This window comes from Musca autumnalis, unplaced genomic scaffold (assembly GCF_047663935.1).
Source record: "Musca autumnalis isolate F117 unplaced genomic scaffold, ASM4766393v1 scaffold_3, whole genome shotgun sequence".
In the NCBI taxonomy this organism is placed as follows: Eukaryota; Metazoa; Arthropoda; class Insecta; order Diptera; family Muscidae; genus Musca; species Musca autumnalis.
Window position 1 is genome coordinate 130,957,223 of NW_027411866.1, and position 16,248 is coordinate 130,973,470.

At 38.5% G+C, this 16,248-nt stretch overlaps 1 protein-coding gene across 2 annotated transcripts in view; it reads left to right on the plus strand.

The window, feature by feature from the left end:
- The window catches only part of MAPk-Ak2 (MAP kinase-activated protein kinase 2), a 48,245-nt gene extending 33,212 nt beyond the window's left edge, over window positions 1-15,033 (plus strand). For both annotated transcript variants that reach the window (XM_073974391.1, XM_073974392.1), the window contains exons 2-7: window positions 7,140-7,385; window positions 10,623-10,762; window positions 10,929-10,993; window positions 11,087-11,293; window positions 13,889-14,304; window positions 14,384-15,033. In XM_073974391.1, coding sequence (XP_073830492.1) covers window positions 7,206-7,385; window positions 10,623-10,762; window positions 10,929-10,993; window positions 11,087-11,293; window positions 13,889-14,304; window positions 14,384-14,476 — 1,101 coding nt within the window. In that variant the 5' untranslated portion in view covers window positions 7,140-7,205 and the 3' untranslated portion in view covers window positions 14,477-15,033. The remainder of the gene's footprint in view (window positions 1-7,139; window positions 7,386-10,622; window positions 10,763-10,928; window positions 10,994-11,086; window positions 11,294-13,888; window positions 14,305-14,383) is intronic.
- The last annotated feature ends 1,215 nt before the right edge of the window (window positions 15,034-16,248 follow it).

Below are 16,248 nucleotides of genomic sequence, written 5' to 3' on the forward strand. Positions count from 1 at the left end.
TGTACATCTGCCAATGCGTAAACTGCACCTTCTCTATAAAGAGTGCGAACATTGCAGGTGCAGATTCGCAGATCATGGTCCTTAAAACGTTTGCGGGGTTCGTCAACTTTAGAGGGGTTTGTTTTTCTTTTCCTTCGTTTTTTCATAGTAGGCTGTTTTTTCTAGGGGAGGGTTACTAACCCGACGCCCAAACCCAAGTTTTTAACGTTCTTATGGGTGAACGCGCGGCACATGTTAGCTCACTACCTTTAATGGGTGTTAAAGCCAGTTCCCCAGGTGACACCACGGGGAGGTCAGTGTCCACTTGAGATGAAAGAGGAATACATCCTGGGCTTTGCCATGTTAAAGCCGGTCAGGACCGTTCCTTGGTATCTTAAATTACCTACGTCACCCTGTAGTTCATCTACCGTAGATGTTTAAATCTTCAATTAACAATAAATCCCCACTCCAAATCGTGCTTAGCAGCTATAATAAGGTACATTTAGGTGTTGTTGTGACGCCTTTCCTAATAAATCTTATTTCCTGTATGACAGTAATATCGACCTTGTACTTTTCAAATATATCTGGCAATGCTTAAACTGCACCTAATCTATTAAGAGTCCGAAAATTCAAGGTGCAGATTCGCCGATCATGTTCCATAAAACCTTTGCGGGGGTCGTCATCTTTAGAGGGGTTCGTTTTCTTCATTGTAGGATTGGTTATAGTTGTGGGTTACTAACCTGACGGCCAAACCAAGTTTTTATCGTTTCTTTAACAGATGTTAACGACAGTTCAGCACGTGACACCACGGTTTGGTCAGTCTAAGATGTGCAAAGTTCCGGCCAAATCGCATACTGTTTTAATAGGGTCCGCGATGACAGCCCGCTAGAATAAACTTCAAAACGATCCTAGACATGTCCTTAAAATGAACATTTGTGGAAATTTTTGGAATTTTGTGTGGGAGGTGCCCGGAAGAGAGGGCCGATGTATTCCATCTTCGAACTTGACCTCTGGCTGGGAGAAATATTACTCACATACATGTGTTCCCACAACATCCACGAAGGAACAAGCGAGACTTCTCTCATATCAATGAGTGCACGGCTATTCATATTGGCTCAATGATATGGGACCTACTTTTTACCACCGAGTCCGAACGACTTGTAGAAAAGTTGTTTCTGGCTAAAATACTCAGGAAATCTGAGCCAACATTACGCTAAGGCGATTTGTCTCCGTCGAAAATTTTTATGGTCTGGAAAAAACTGAACCGCAAACCTTCTGAGTGCAAGACGGGCGTGCTTACGACTGCCCCCCGTTGAATGGGAGAAACAGTATGACGGGGGTATTCCGATTACGTGACCTACACTGCATATATTAAAAACATCCAGTAATAAACCTTCCTTCCATCGATGAAATAATACCATAGAACGTATTTTAATTATTTACTCTCTTCTTCCTCTTTCCATTTATTCTAAGCAATTGGCTCAAATGACCTTTATTAATTTACAAAGCATTTCTCCGAATGACAGGAAATACATTTCTCAATAAAAAGAGATTTAACAATAAGCAAAGCAAAAATGTAATTGGTAGCAATGGAGAATTGTTTTTAATGTTCCTCTTCAACATCTCCCCCACTTTTCACTTCTTCGCTCTATGCACGTCCCCACTCGCTGCTGGATATTCATGTAGTGACACGCAATGATGCACTTGTATTCAATGACGTCATTGATGCAACCATACAATTTAAATGTAGCTCAACCACCCGTTATTGTATTTCGTAAATGTTTTTTTTTGTACATCAATGTATTTCTGCACGTGTTCAGTTTCGTCGTAACAAAAACAACACACTATTACAAACTGTAAGAACTCTAATTATAACGTCTTTGAATGGCCTCCAATTACCACAAAAATTTGTACATAGTTGTTGTTCAAACTATTTTCCTCTTTTTTGCTGACTGACTGACTCACTAGCATTCGTTTATTTTCTTTTTATGGTTGAATAATAATTGTGAGGGTGTTTTTGATGATTATCGACAAATGAATGTCAATGAGAAAAGTATGCATATATTCTAGGGTGCACTGCACAAGGCCGTTCTAAACGAACTGAGCGCTTCATAAACCAATAAAATTGCCGTTTCAATCAATGATACTGTTTATCGGCCGAGTCCGAACGGTGTGTTCTAAGACACCACTTGTAGAGAAGTTTTACGTGGCAAGGATACTCAGTAAATTGAGGGGTATTCCACTGTTGAAAATTTGATGTTGCCTAGTCTGGGAATCGAACCCGGGTATTTAGCGTGCAAGGCGAGTGTGCATACCATTGCACCACGTTGGCAACATTACATTTATTTAAGTATGACATTCAAAATACTTTGACTTCTGTGCCACCGGAACCACCCTACTATTTCGTCACTTAATTATGTCAAATTGAGTAAAGAATAAATGCAATGATCGTTTTAATTAGAAATGGTGTCAATTTCAATTGAACACCCTTTATATTGATTGAATATTGTTTTTCTTATATGTACAATCGTATGATAATTAGTACAGTAGATTATTATTATTATTATTTTTTTTTGTACCGGCAGAAATTACAGGGGACATGTATGTATACTTGACATGTATGTATACTCCACTATTCTACATATTAGTGAATATTTAACGATGGAAAATATCATGTCATATGACATTTACATATAGTGTAAACTACCCCTAAATGTGATGCACTGTATTATAGCTGTCATGACACAGAGCATGAGTTTGGTTGCGGATTTGTCGTTGGTCGGAGGTAAAAACATGTGGTCTCCAGCTTCAACCTAGTGAATGAAAGACCTTCTACAATACGGATAAAAGCAAAATTCTTCAACCCCCACTGAAAGCAAGGACGAACAGAGCAAAGATATATGTATTTTACAAGCGTTAAGAAGAAACATATGACCATTGCCTTTGCCCATGACCTTAAAATTATTCTAAACAATTTTAATGCAAAATTGGAAAGTAGAATATCTTTGGCCCAACAGTAGGGAAATTCTGTCTCCACAGAGGAACATCTGACATGGGAATGAGGCCTATAGACTTGGCAGCGGCAAAGAATATATATAGATTTAAGCATCTCGATATTCATAAGGTCAACTGACTGTCTCCAGATCAAAAAGCAAGAAATCAAATTGATCACGTTGTGATATATGGAAGACATTCATCGAGCATGTTGGATGTACAATCGTTCCGAGAAGCTTTGTAAATTAATAGAGGCCATTTCAGCTAAATAAATGGAATGAATGGAAAGAAGAAGAGGAGAATAAATAATTAAGATGTGCTCTATGAAATTATGTCATGAATGGAAGTAAAGTTTATTACTGTATGCTGGAAGTTGGACATCGGTAAGCTGCAATCACAACAGACAGCCGCAGCATATTCCACTCAACTGGCCCAATTGCTTAATGAAAGCACTCCTCGTCGCGATAACATATCAACGCAATGGCAAAGTGTTGCCGCAAAATCCATACTTGGATACCAGAGACCACCACCAAGGGACCCATGGGACCATTGGTATGAACATGAGTGTCATGCTGCTAGCAAAGAGAAAATGTGGCATATAGGGCTACTCTACAATTAGTAGCAACGCGTAACGCAAAAAGAGAAGAAAAACGCCTTTTTCACAGGAAAAATAGAGAAATGGAAAATTCTAACAAAGAGTAAAAAATCAAACTTATGTCTTTGGTCTCTACAGCCACATTCTCCTATAGAGACCAACAAGGTAATTTAGTACAGGTACAGATAGTGTGCTTAGGATATTGAAAGAGCACTTTTCCAAACTGTTTGTATTCAATAGTATCCAATCCCTGAATATGGTATTGAATGTATACCGCCCGGCCCAGATGAGGTAAAGATAGCATATAAACCGAATGAAGAATATGTATTCTTATTCTTATTATAATAAGGCAGCAGGATTCAATGGCGTAGTAGTCGAGATGTTCAAAACCGGAGATGACACGCTGATAATGTGTATGCATCAGCTAGTTAGTACAATTTGGCAGGAAGAATGCGTTTCCAACGATTGGAACCTGAGGATTCTTAATTCCGTCCACAAGAAGAGAGATAAGACTGTGTACTCTAACTACGGGGACATATTGTGCGAACGCCTAAGGCATATGGCCAATGAATGAATTGGGCCATGCAAATGCGGCTAGAACTGGCAAATCCAACAATTCATAACTAAGAAAGAAGCACACAATCTGTGTCTAAATAGCTCGCTGGCTATGTGTCATTTGGCTAAGGCATTTATTTCAAAACACGTTCGTTTTTAAAATAAAATCTTGTTATCGACAAGAGTTTCTATAGAAAATCTTGTTACCGACAAGAGTTTCTAGAGAAAATATTGTTATCGACAAGAGTGCCTATAGAAAATCTTGTTATCGACAAAAGTTTCTACAGAAAATCTTGTAATCGACAAGATTTTCCATAGAAAATCTTCTTATCGACAAGAATTTCTATAAAAAATATTGTTATCTACAAGGGTGTCCATAGAAAATCTTCTTATCGACAATAGCTTCTATAGAAAATCTTCTTATCGACAAGAGTTGCCATAGAAAATCTGGTTATCGACAAGAGTTTCTAGAGAAAATATTGTTATCGACAAGAGTGACTATAGAAAATCTTGTTACCGACAAGAGTTTCTATAGAAAATCTTGTTATCGACAAGAGTTTCCATAAAAAATCTCCTTATCGGCAAGAATTTCTATAAAAAATCTTGTTATCGACAAGAGTTTCTACAGAAAATCTTGTTATCGACAAGAGTTTCCATAGAAAATCTTCTTATCGACAAGAGTTTCTATAGAAAATCTTGTTATCGACAAGAGTTTCCATAGAAAATATTTTTATCGACAAGAGTTTCTATAGAAAATCTTGTTATCGCCAAGAGTTTCTATAGCAAATCTTGTTATCTACAAGGGTGTCCATAGAAAATCTTCTTATCGACAAGAGCTTCTATAGAAAATCTTGTTATCGACAAGAGTTGCTATAGAAAATCTGGTTAACGACAAGAGTTTCTGTAGAAAATCTTGATCTCGACAAGGGGTTCTACAAAAAAAAAATGTTATCGCCTAGAGTTTCTAAAGAAAATCTTGTTACCGACAGAAGTTTCTATAGAAAATCTTGTTATAGACAAGAGTTTCTAGAGTAAATATTGTTATCAACAAGCGTGTCTATAGAAAATCTTGTTATCGACAAGAGTTTCTACAGAAAATCTTGTTATCGACAAGAGTTTCCATAGAAAATCTTCTTATCGACAAGAATTTCTATAAAAATCTTGTTATCGACAAGAGTTTCTATAAAGAATCTTGTTATCGACAAGAGTTTCTATAGAAAATCTTGTTATCGACAAGAGTTTCTATAGAAAATCTTGTTATCGACAAGAGTTTCTATAGAAAATCTTGTTATCGACAAAATTTCTTTACACAATTTTGTAACGACATGAATTCTATATAAAATTTTGTTATCGACAAGAGTTTCTATAGAAAATCTTGGTATTGAAGAGAATTTTTACAGAAATCTTGTTATCGACAAAAGTTTCTTTAGAAAATCAAGTCACTGTCTAGAAATTCTATGGAATTCAAGTTATCGATAATAGTTTCGATGGAATTTTACAGACAATTTTGTTATCGATAAGAATTTCTAAATAAAATCTTGTTATCGATAAGAACTTGTAAGGAATATCTTGTTATCGACAATAATTTCTTTGGCAAATCTTGTCAATCCAAATTTAATATTTAATCTTCATTGGGGGTATACAACTTTCCACCAGAAAATTGTCGGTATAAGGTCCACGTCTTTATACAGCCCCCATAGAACGGTATTTCTCGATTTTGGAAGAATGTGGCCTCAATATCGCAACGAAATGGCTGAAATTTGGTATATAGTCTTCGTTGTGGGTGTAAAATTTTCCACCAGAAATTTGTCGGTATATGTCCTCGTCTTTATATAGCCCCCATAGAATGGTACCTTCCGATTTTCAGTATTTTGAAGGTTTTGGCCTCAATATCCAACTGAAATGGCTGAAATTTGACATTTAGCTTTCGTTGGGGGTATAAAACTTTACACCAGGAATTGGTCGGTATAGGTCCACGTCTTTATATAGCCCCCATAGAACGGTACCTTCCGATTTTCGGCATTTTCAAGGCTTTAATTTCCCACCGAAATTGTTGAAATTAGCTATTTAGTCTTCGTTGGGGTATTCAAATTTCCACTTGAAACATGCCGGCCGAACTTAACGCCGTTCTTACTTGTTTTTATTTCAACCGGAAATCAATTCCTGGAAGCTATTAAATCCTTAAGACTTTATATGTAAAATTCTAAAGGACATTATATCAAAAAACTAGTCGAATCCATACAAGTGGCCATAAGACCTTTTCTGTTCATCTTCTGTCAATGACAATTACCCATAATGGTGGGTTGTGGTGGGTGGTTGTTGGGGTTCAATGGTTTCTCCCACAATAAATTGTGTCTTTTTATATCGAGAAACCCCCTCAATAGTTTTATTAATCTGGACACGTAACAACATCACACTTACATACCCATACAGACACACAAGTTATTATGCAATTACTTTCTAGCCGACAACCATTCATTCATTCCGTCAGTCAGTCAGTATTGAATTCCTGAAGTGTTGCATGGCTTGTGTGTGTGCCTTTTGTCACTTGGCACATTGACCTTCACTTCAGAGCTGTGAACGAGAACCTAACAATGGAAATGCCAAACGCTTACTCAAACACATGGTAGCTATAATTTGTTTACCCAGTGACATTGAAAAATTGCCATACACAAAGAAGAATGGAGGACAACCTGTTGAACATGAATTGCGCTACAAGTGTACACTTGTCCTGGTGAAGGACAAATGTACATACATATGTAAAAGACGTGGCAGTTTTTTAACCTTGGAAATGGGAAAATGATTGTTTCGTTTCTTCTTAAAAATTTGAATATGAGCTTGGAATGCGGGGTTTTTATTTTTTTCAAATTCTAAATAAAAGGATGAAAGAAAAAACATGCCTCTAGAAGTAGAAAGTCCTAGTACTTGTCCGTCTGCGATCAAAAACCTTAAATCAATAAGTTTTCACTATATCACAGTTTTTACATTTTTTTTCTCTTTTGTCCTTTCTTTGCAGAATCCACTTCCCTTTGGTGAAACAAACAGCTAAGCATCATCAATTTTGGAGGACTCTGTAACGGAAATGTTTAAAATAGCAAAACCACCAATGAGTCAAGGTGCTGTCATGCAGCATCATCGACAACCCAAAACCACACCACTCGTTGATGACTATGAAATTTCCAATACGGTTCTTGGTCTAGGCATTAATGGCAAAGTTGTACAATGTACAAGCCGCAAAACAAATCAAAAATATGCATTGAAGGTAAGCCCATACGTACATGCATACATAAATATGCATATAGTAGCTATGGAAATTTACTGAATGAGGAAGTAGGCAAAGAAGAATATAAATTAACACGCGAATTGTATATTTCGAAGAGTTAGGTAAGGAAAATAGAGGAAATGCAGTCATTGTTTATGCATCTTTTTTGGAACCACACCCCATATCCATGTGGGAAATTTGAATACGCCAAGGACTCAGTAGGAATTAGTAAGCAATTAGGGCTATATAAAGACATCCTCGTCATAAAAAGTCATTTGTTGTTGTAGCAGTATTTAGCATGTTTATATGTTCGTTTTTCTGCTTAATCTGGCTCTCGGTCTATCTCCTAGGAATGTGGCTGCTTCGATGGTATGTAACCACAAAGCTACTGGAGTTAGTTGAGTAGAATTGGCAGGGCAGTTGAAAAGGTGCATTGTGTCATGCGGACCTGTGTCGAATGCTGGGCAGATGTTTTGCACGGTGTTACTTGTAGGAATTCAGACGGCTGCATTATTCCGAGCAAAACTACTCTGGTTTGTCGTGGCAGCTGAGGCATCTCAGCTGCGATAGATGGAGGATGTTCTCACAAGATAGTTGTTTATTGCGACTACATTTGTGTGAATGCTATTTAAACCTGCTTGATAGGCTTGTTGATCTAGGGGTTCTCTCTTGTAAGGTTAGACCTCTCTTTCCCCCCTGGCATGCCTGGTTGGGGGGTCCATCCACCATATCGTGATTGGGATGGATCTCGCGATAACACCCGAGCAAGTACTGCAACGAAAGCATGCTATTGTGTTGCTGTTCTGGAAGAATATTTTTCTCCTCATGTAGATGATCCGCTGAAGGAGGACATGCAACAGGGTGCAATTCACAGCGCGGCATTCTGGCAGGTTTGAATATTTGTCCATCGCGTTACACTTATATTCGCGGACCAAATTGGCGCCGCATAGCTTACCACAGATCGGCCTATCGTGTTATATGCGGTCAACAAGATTTCTTTATCTGCACTCCAAGTACTACCGGTTAGGGACTTGAGAACTTTGTTCCTACATCTCAGTTTATCGTAGATAGCTATGGCATGCGCGGACGACATAAACATGCACTCGAATGTGATCATTTAGATCGTACAATCATCCGCAAACGTTACGATCTCAATGTCGTCTGGAATACAAGTAATGTATGGGCTACTGGGCTTGGAATTCTTGTTCCTAAATTCCAAGTACGATTGGCGTCCACACATATAATTGATTATCCAAGGTTTCAAACTTGGCCGGAGGGTAGTCTGTTCGATGTCCTCAAACAGCGTAGAGTGCTTAACAGTATCAGGGCCTTTTGGTGAGTCAAGCACCATCATGACTGTTCTATCACACGGCTTGCTCTGCATGAGTCATCGACTAATATGAAGATGGCGTGCAGCGCTGTTGTTGTGATGTGCTGCTTACGGAACCCATGCTGATGTTCGGCAACTGGAAAGCTATTTCCGACGCTGGGGAGGATTAAAACCTCAAGGGTCTTTGCTAAGGATGAAAAAGCTAAATGTCTGTTCAAAACAAACCTATCTCGTTTGAGCCTGGGTCTATTGACCCGTACATGGAATGTCAGGTGCGAAACTGTCCAGCTAGAGTTGCTTATCGTATACATCCCGCTATTAAATAGCTATACTCCAGTTTATAGGTCCAACATTAGACCGCTTTTGGAGGGTCATAAACGCCTGGCCTTGGGGGATTTTAATGCTCATCATGAGTTGTGGCATTCGGTTATAGGCAATGATCAGAGGGGTATAGTGCTGCCTGAGCAGATTGATAGCTCTACGTTTTGCACGGTCAGTGAGGACGCCCCTATCAGAATTAGGGGAGAATGTCACAGTTTGCCAGACATAACCATCGTGTCAACAGGTCTGACAAATAACGTCACCTGGCAACCCTTCGTTTCTCTTGGACTAGACCATCTCCCCATAATTGTCAACATCAGCAGACCGCCCGATTTCATAACTCTGAACGCCGCACTTTCATCAATTATGGGAAAGCTAATTGGCCTTTTTTGCAGGGAGTCTACCAATCACCGCTTCAGAGATTTGTCCAACCCTTTTGATTTTTGGGTAGCAGAAAGGGCGTTCCTGCTGTTTGAATAGCCGAGGTGAGACCAAATTACCAAGCAAAGGCGATGGGATTAGCAAATGAGCGTGATGAGCTACGCCGTGCCAGCCCCAGAGACCCCAGAGTCGGAGAGCTGACACGGGAAGTTAACAGGTCTGAAGATTTGCAACAGCCGAAATAATTTAATTGTGAAGGAAGATAGGGCATCTGTTACGTGTGGCGACGTTACGCTGACTGATTCGAAGAGGTGCGCAAGTTATTTTACCAGGGCCAAGAAATGTTTGAACGGTTGGGTAATCAAATTTATGTAAGGACGCCAGTCGTACGTGGAATTCAGGGAGTTCCCTAATGTTGCGTGATATCTACCTCTCATGTATACACCACCTCCAGAAGACATTGAGATCGTACCGTATGGGTATGATTGTACAATATTAGCGTGAAGTACGTTCCCCGATGTCATTTGTAAAAGGCTGAACTCCTATTTGACTTATCTTACCACCTTTTTCCAAGCGAGGTATATGCAAATATCCGTCACTAAATCTACGTTCACTCTGTTCAAAACACGGTCGATGGTAGCACCAACTACCCCAAGATTTTGGGGATCACATTCGACAGCAAGCTAAGGTGTAGAAACAAGGTCCTCAAGTTCATAGCAGACAGCACTAGGACTGCAAATAAAGGAACTACCTACATGAGAAGACCTTGTTAGATGGTCTTCTTCGTCTAATAGCCTGACCACATTATAAGACCATGGATTTATAGAAGACCGAATTAGAAGGTATTTTACGGGTTACGTATAGAAGAGGAGTTCAGCAGGTATAGAAGACCCGATTATAAAGTATTCTACATATAGAAGACCCCATTAGAAGGTATTCCACCTACAGAAGACCCGGTTATATAGTATAGAAGACCCCATAATTAGGTCTTTCACGAATAGCAAGCCTTTTTAGGAGGTATTCTATGTCTATAGACAAAAGGTCTCTAGAATATAGGGAAAGGACAGATTATGTTCAACGAAAAAAACTCGTCAGCTTGAGTAGAGTAGGACAGATTTTTAGCTATAGAAAAACATTACTACTCACATCCGCTTCAGCACATGCCACTTATATTTCACTAATATTTCATTATTCATTATTTCCAGGTCCTCTTAGATAGTCCAAAGGCAAGACGTGAAGTTGATCTACATTGGCGTGTCAGTGGCTGTCGTCACATTGTCAATATTGTCGATGTCTATGAGAATACCTATGCAGGCAATAAATGTCTTCTGGTCGTGATGGAATGGTAGGTAGTCAAAGTGTCATAATTTTATCATCATTATCAGCAGCGTCCATCATCTGCATTATCATTGGCACACTTAAACCAATAAAAATACATACATACATATGCGCATATAAATAAATTATGACATTTACCCGTTATCTTTCATCAAATTATTTTTTGTTTTTAGCATGGAGGGTGGTGAACTGTTTCAACGTATTCAAGATAATGAGGATGGTGCATTCACAGAAAGAGGTGGGTAAACGCTCTTCACTATATTTTATCACTTGTTATCGGAGCCAATGAAATGTTGGACTTTATTGATACGATTGTGTTCTATTTTTACAGAGGCCGCTCAAATTATGCATGAAATCTGCGTTGCTGTCCATTATCTGCATAGCCGAGATATTGCACATCGTGATTTAAAACCAGAAAATTTATTATACACCTCTCCAAAACCTAATGGCATTTTGAAGTTGACAGATTTCGGTTTTGCCAAAGAGACACTGATAAAGGATACGCTACAGACACCATGTTATACTCCCTATTATGTGGGTAAGTAGAAGTTGGAAATATTGAAAATCCTAAATTACCGAGGTTCGAGGTGGGGACACTGTTAGGAGGTGTTCTATGTATTTAAGAACTAATTTAAATGTCATCGATATAGAGAAGACCCATTTATCGAACACCCGGTATATAGAACATCCCATTGGGGGGTCTTATATTTATAGAAGTCCCCATAAGAAGATCTTTTATTTATAGAATACCCTATTACGAAGAATTTTTGGTACACAAGACCAGATTATGATGTCTTCCATTTATAGAGAACCCCGTAGGGAGGTCTTCTACGTACTGAAGTCCCCATAAAGTCCTCCTTATGAGATCTTCTAACCACGGAAGACCCAATGAGAAGGTCTTCAACGTATAGAAGACCAAATTAGAAAGTCTTCTACGTGTAGAACACATTAGGAAATCTTCTACGTATAGAAGACCCTATTAAGAGGTATTCCATTTATAAAAGAACCGGTTAAAAGGTCTTCTATTTATAGAAGACACGACTAGTAGGTCTTCTGGGTATAGAGGGCCCTATAAAATACTCCAAATAAAGTATTCTTTACATGGAAGACCCGAAGACCCGTCTTCTACATATAAAGGACCGCCTTAAGAAAATCTTAAACGTATAGAAGCCCCCATTAGGAGGACTTCTACGTATAAAGACCCCTTTAGGAGGTCTTCTATGTATAGAATACCCCTTTAGGATTTCTTTTACATTTAAACGATTTCTTTTGGAGGTCATCTACGTGTAGAAGACCCTCTTAGAAAGTCTTCTAGTTATAGAAGACTCAATTAGGAAGTTTTATACGTACAGAAGAGCCCAGTAGGAGGTCTTCTATGTATAGAAGAGCCCATTAGGTAGAAGACCCCATTGGGAGGTCTTCTAGATATAGAAGACCCCATTAGGAGGTCTTCTATGTATAGAAGATCCCACTAGGAGGTCTTCTATGTATAGAAGATCCCATTAGGAGGTCTTCTACATGTTAAAGACCCCATTAGGAGGTCTTCTACGTATATAAGAAACCATTAGCAGGTCTTCTATATGTTGAAGACCCCATTAGGGGGTCATCTAGGAATAGAAGACCGCACTACGAGGTCTCTTATGTATAGAATAACCCGTTTAGAGGTCTTCTGCGTATATAAGAACCCATACGTATAGAAAAGCCCATTAGGAGGTCTTCTATGTATAGAAGATCCCATTAGAAGTTCTAGGTATAGAAGACCCCATTAGGAGGTCTTCTAAGTATAGAAGACCCCATTAGGAGGTCTTCTACATATAGAAGACCCCATTAGGTGGTCTTCTAGATATTTAAGACCCCATTAAGAGGTCTTCTAAGTATAGAAGAATCCATTAGGAGGTCTTCTATATGTTGAAGACCCCATTAGGAATAGAAGACCACACTATGAGGTCTTTTATGTATAGAAGAACCCGTTTAGAGGTCTTCTGCGTATATAAGAACCCATACATATAGAAGACCCCATTAGGAGGTCTTCTAGGTATAGAAGACCCCATTAGGGGGTCATCTAGGAATATAATACCCCATTGAAAGGTCTTCCACTTACAGAAGACCTATTTTGGAGGTCGTCAACTTATAGAGGACCCAATAAGGATGTCTTCTACGTATAGAAGATCCGATTAGATCTCATGTACAGAAGACTCCATTATGATGTATTTTTACGTCAATAAGACTCCATTAAGAGGTCTTCTATATATGAAAGATCCCATTAGCCGTTCTAGGTATATAAGACCCCATTAGGTGGTCTTCTACATATTTAAGGCCCCATTAAGAGGTCTTCTAAGTATAGAATAACCTATTAGGAGGTCTTATAGGTATAGAAGATCCCATTAGGAGGTCTTCTACATGTTAAAGAACCCATTAGGAGGACTTCTACGTATATAAAAACCCATTAGGAGGTTTTCTATATGTTAAAGACCCCATTAGGGGGTCATCTAGGAATAGAATACCCCGTTGAAAGGTCTTCCACTTATAGAACACCTATTTTGGAGGTCGTCTACTTATAGAGGACCCAATAAGGATGTCTTCTACGCATAGAAGATCCGATTAGAGGGTCTCTCATGTATAGAAGACTCCACTAGGATGTATTTTACCTCTATAAGACTCCATTAGGAGGTCTTCTATATATGAAAGTCCCCGTAACAAGTTTTTCTATGTATAGTAGACCCTATTAAGAAGGTCTAATATGTATCGAAGACCTTATTAGGAGGTCGCCTACGACAGAAGACCTTATTAGGAGATCTTCTTCATGTAGAAACCTCCGTATAGAAGACCCCTTTAGTAAGTATTCTACGTTTTGAAGACCCCATAAGGAGATCTTATACTTATAGGCGACTCCATTAGGAAGTCTTCCACGTATAGAAGACACAATCAGGAGGTCTTCCACGTATAGAAGACCCGATTAAAAGGCCTCTTAAGTATAGAAGACCACTTTATGAGGTCTTCTAAATGTAGAAGACTCCATTAAGAAAAAAATCCTCAATTCCTGAGGAACAATTTTCTTACGTTGCTTCCTTGGAAGAAAATGTCCTTTACCGAATTTCCCATTTTATTTATTATTTTCCGTTTCTCGTTACAGCTCCTGAGGTGTTGGGCCCAGAGAAATATGACAAAAGTTGTGACATTTGGTCCTTGGGCGTCATTATGTACATTCTATTGTGTGGCTTCCCTCCATTCTATAGCAACAATGGTTTGGCCATATCGCCCGGCATGAAGAAACGTATTCGCACCGGACAATATGATTTTCCCAATCCAGAATGGAAAAATGTTAGCCAAGCGGCCAAAGACTTAATTAAAGGCATGTTAAATGTTGATCCCAGCAAGCGTTTGACCATCGAAGAAGTGATGCGCAACAAATGGATTGCCCAATATACAGAAGTACCACAAACGCCCCTGTGTACGGGACGTATGCTAAAGGAGGGTGAAGAAATATGGCCTGAGGTGCAAGAGGAAATGACAAGGTCGTTGGCAACAATGCGAGTGGATTATGATCAGGTAGGAGGAGAGGTGGGATGTGTGTTGTTTTTTCAGAGTTTGGATTTAATTGATAAAATGTGTTTTTTAATTTTTGCAGATGCACATCAAAGCTTTGGACAAATCCAATAATGCCCTGTTGAGTAAAAGACGAAAAAAGATTGAAGAAATTGCCGCCGCTCAAAATAAATAAAACCCCTTGAGGAAATGGATATGAAGATGAAGAAGAAATTGTCAACATAATATTTTTGTTGGTTTCATTTCAATGCTAAGAGAGGAGAAAAAAAGAGAAAAATCCAGTTGTATCGTTTATATTAAGCAAACATATTGTTTAAAAGAATCCAATAAGATGTTAAAGAGAAGTTACAATGATGATAATAATAAGCAACAAAAACAAATTGTTAAAAAAGTGTCCCTAAAATTTGCCATTCAACTAGCTATTAGATGATGTCAAAGATAATGCGGGATTGAAGCACCTGCTTTAAATTAGATTTAAGCAACTTTATTAAGATGTGTTTTTTTTTTCAGAGCTACGGATTCTTCATAGAAATATGTTCGAACTCAAATCTATTTCATAAAAAAATTGTGAATTAAGGATTGCATCTTGATTGAGCTTTCCCCATTATAGTTATTACTTTACAACCAACTCCTATTCTATGGAGTTGTCTCTGAATCCGTAGTTCTTGTTGAAATCTAAGTGGACAAAACTTTAATATGGTAATAAATCCCTAATAAAAAAGTACATACATATATTTTTTTTAAAGTTCTTATTACAACCAATAAGAACGGCGTCGCTAGCGAAGACTTAATAACAAATTTCTGTTATTCCGGTTAAATAATGTGGCTAAAACTTTCAAAATAACGAAAATCTGAGGCTGTATAAATCCCTGAACTGTACCTAGAAATTTTTGGAGGAAAGTTTTATACCACCAGCGAAGACTTAATAACAAATTTCAGCCATTTGGATGGGATATTGAGACCACATACTTCAAAATATCGAAAATCGGGAGGTACAGTTCTATGGGGGCTATATAAAAACGTAGACATATTCCGACAAATTTCTAGTGGAAAGTTTTATACCCACAACGAAGACTAAATGCCAAATTTCAGCCATTTCAGTTGGATATTGAGGACACAAACCTTTAAAATACCGAAAATCGGAAGGTACTGTCCTATGGGGGCTATATGAAGATGTGGACATATTCCGAAAAATTTCTAGTTGAAAGTTGTTTGCCTCCAACGAAGACTTAATACCAAATTTCAGCCATTTCGGTGGGATATTGAGACCACAAATCCTTGCAAATACGTTAAAATATGCCAAATATGCAAAAATGTCTGGGCCCAATTCGTTTTATTTTGCGATAACACTAGTTTCTGTCTAATCAGAATTTTTATGACCATCCCGCTTGCAATGAAAATTCCAGTTGCTGTGATTTAAGTAGTCCAGAACTAGTTCTATGCGGCACTAGTAAAGAATTGACCACTAAGTAATGCGAAGGGAACCAATTGACACCTTTTTATCCCCTAGTAAACGATAAGACGTCAGTTGCGATTATTCACTCTTAAATTAAATCCACCACTTTTTTGAACAACATACTGGTATATGACTGAAAACTTGATTGCATCTTCTTGCAAGCGGGATCCTATGCATATATGCATTTGGATAGGATTCCGCTGTCTACTTAATAGGATATATCGTTTCATTTGTTGTTTGGCCTTGCTAAACTCCTTTAAACCTAATTGACTTGAATCGAAAAAAGCTCTGACATATGTTTGGGGTAAGTGCAGTCGTGCCCGGAGTCTCGGGTGTGAGTTTAGGGCTATATTATACTTTCTACCATGCGCTACTGAGTTATAATTACGGAACTGCTGACCCAAAGGTCCTGTGGAACAATTGACCGGAAGGTCCTGCGGAACGGCGCACAGTGGTTCAGAATCGTTTATTCCTGGTCAAAATTCTGTAAC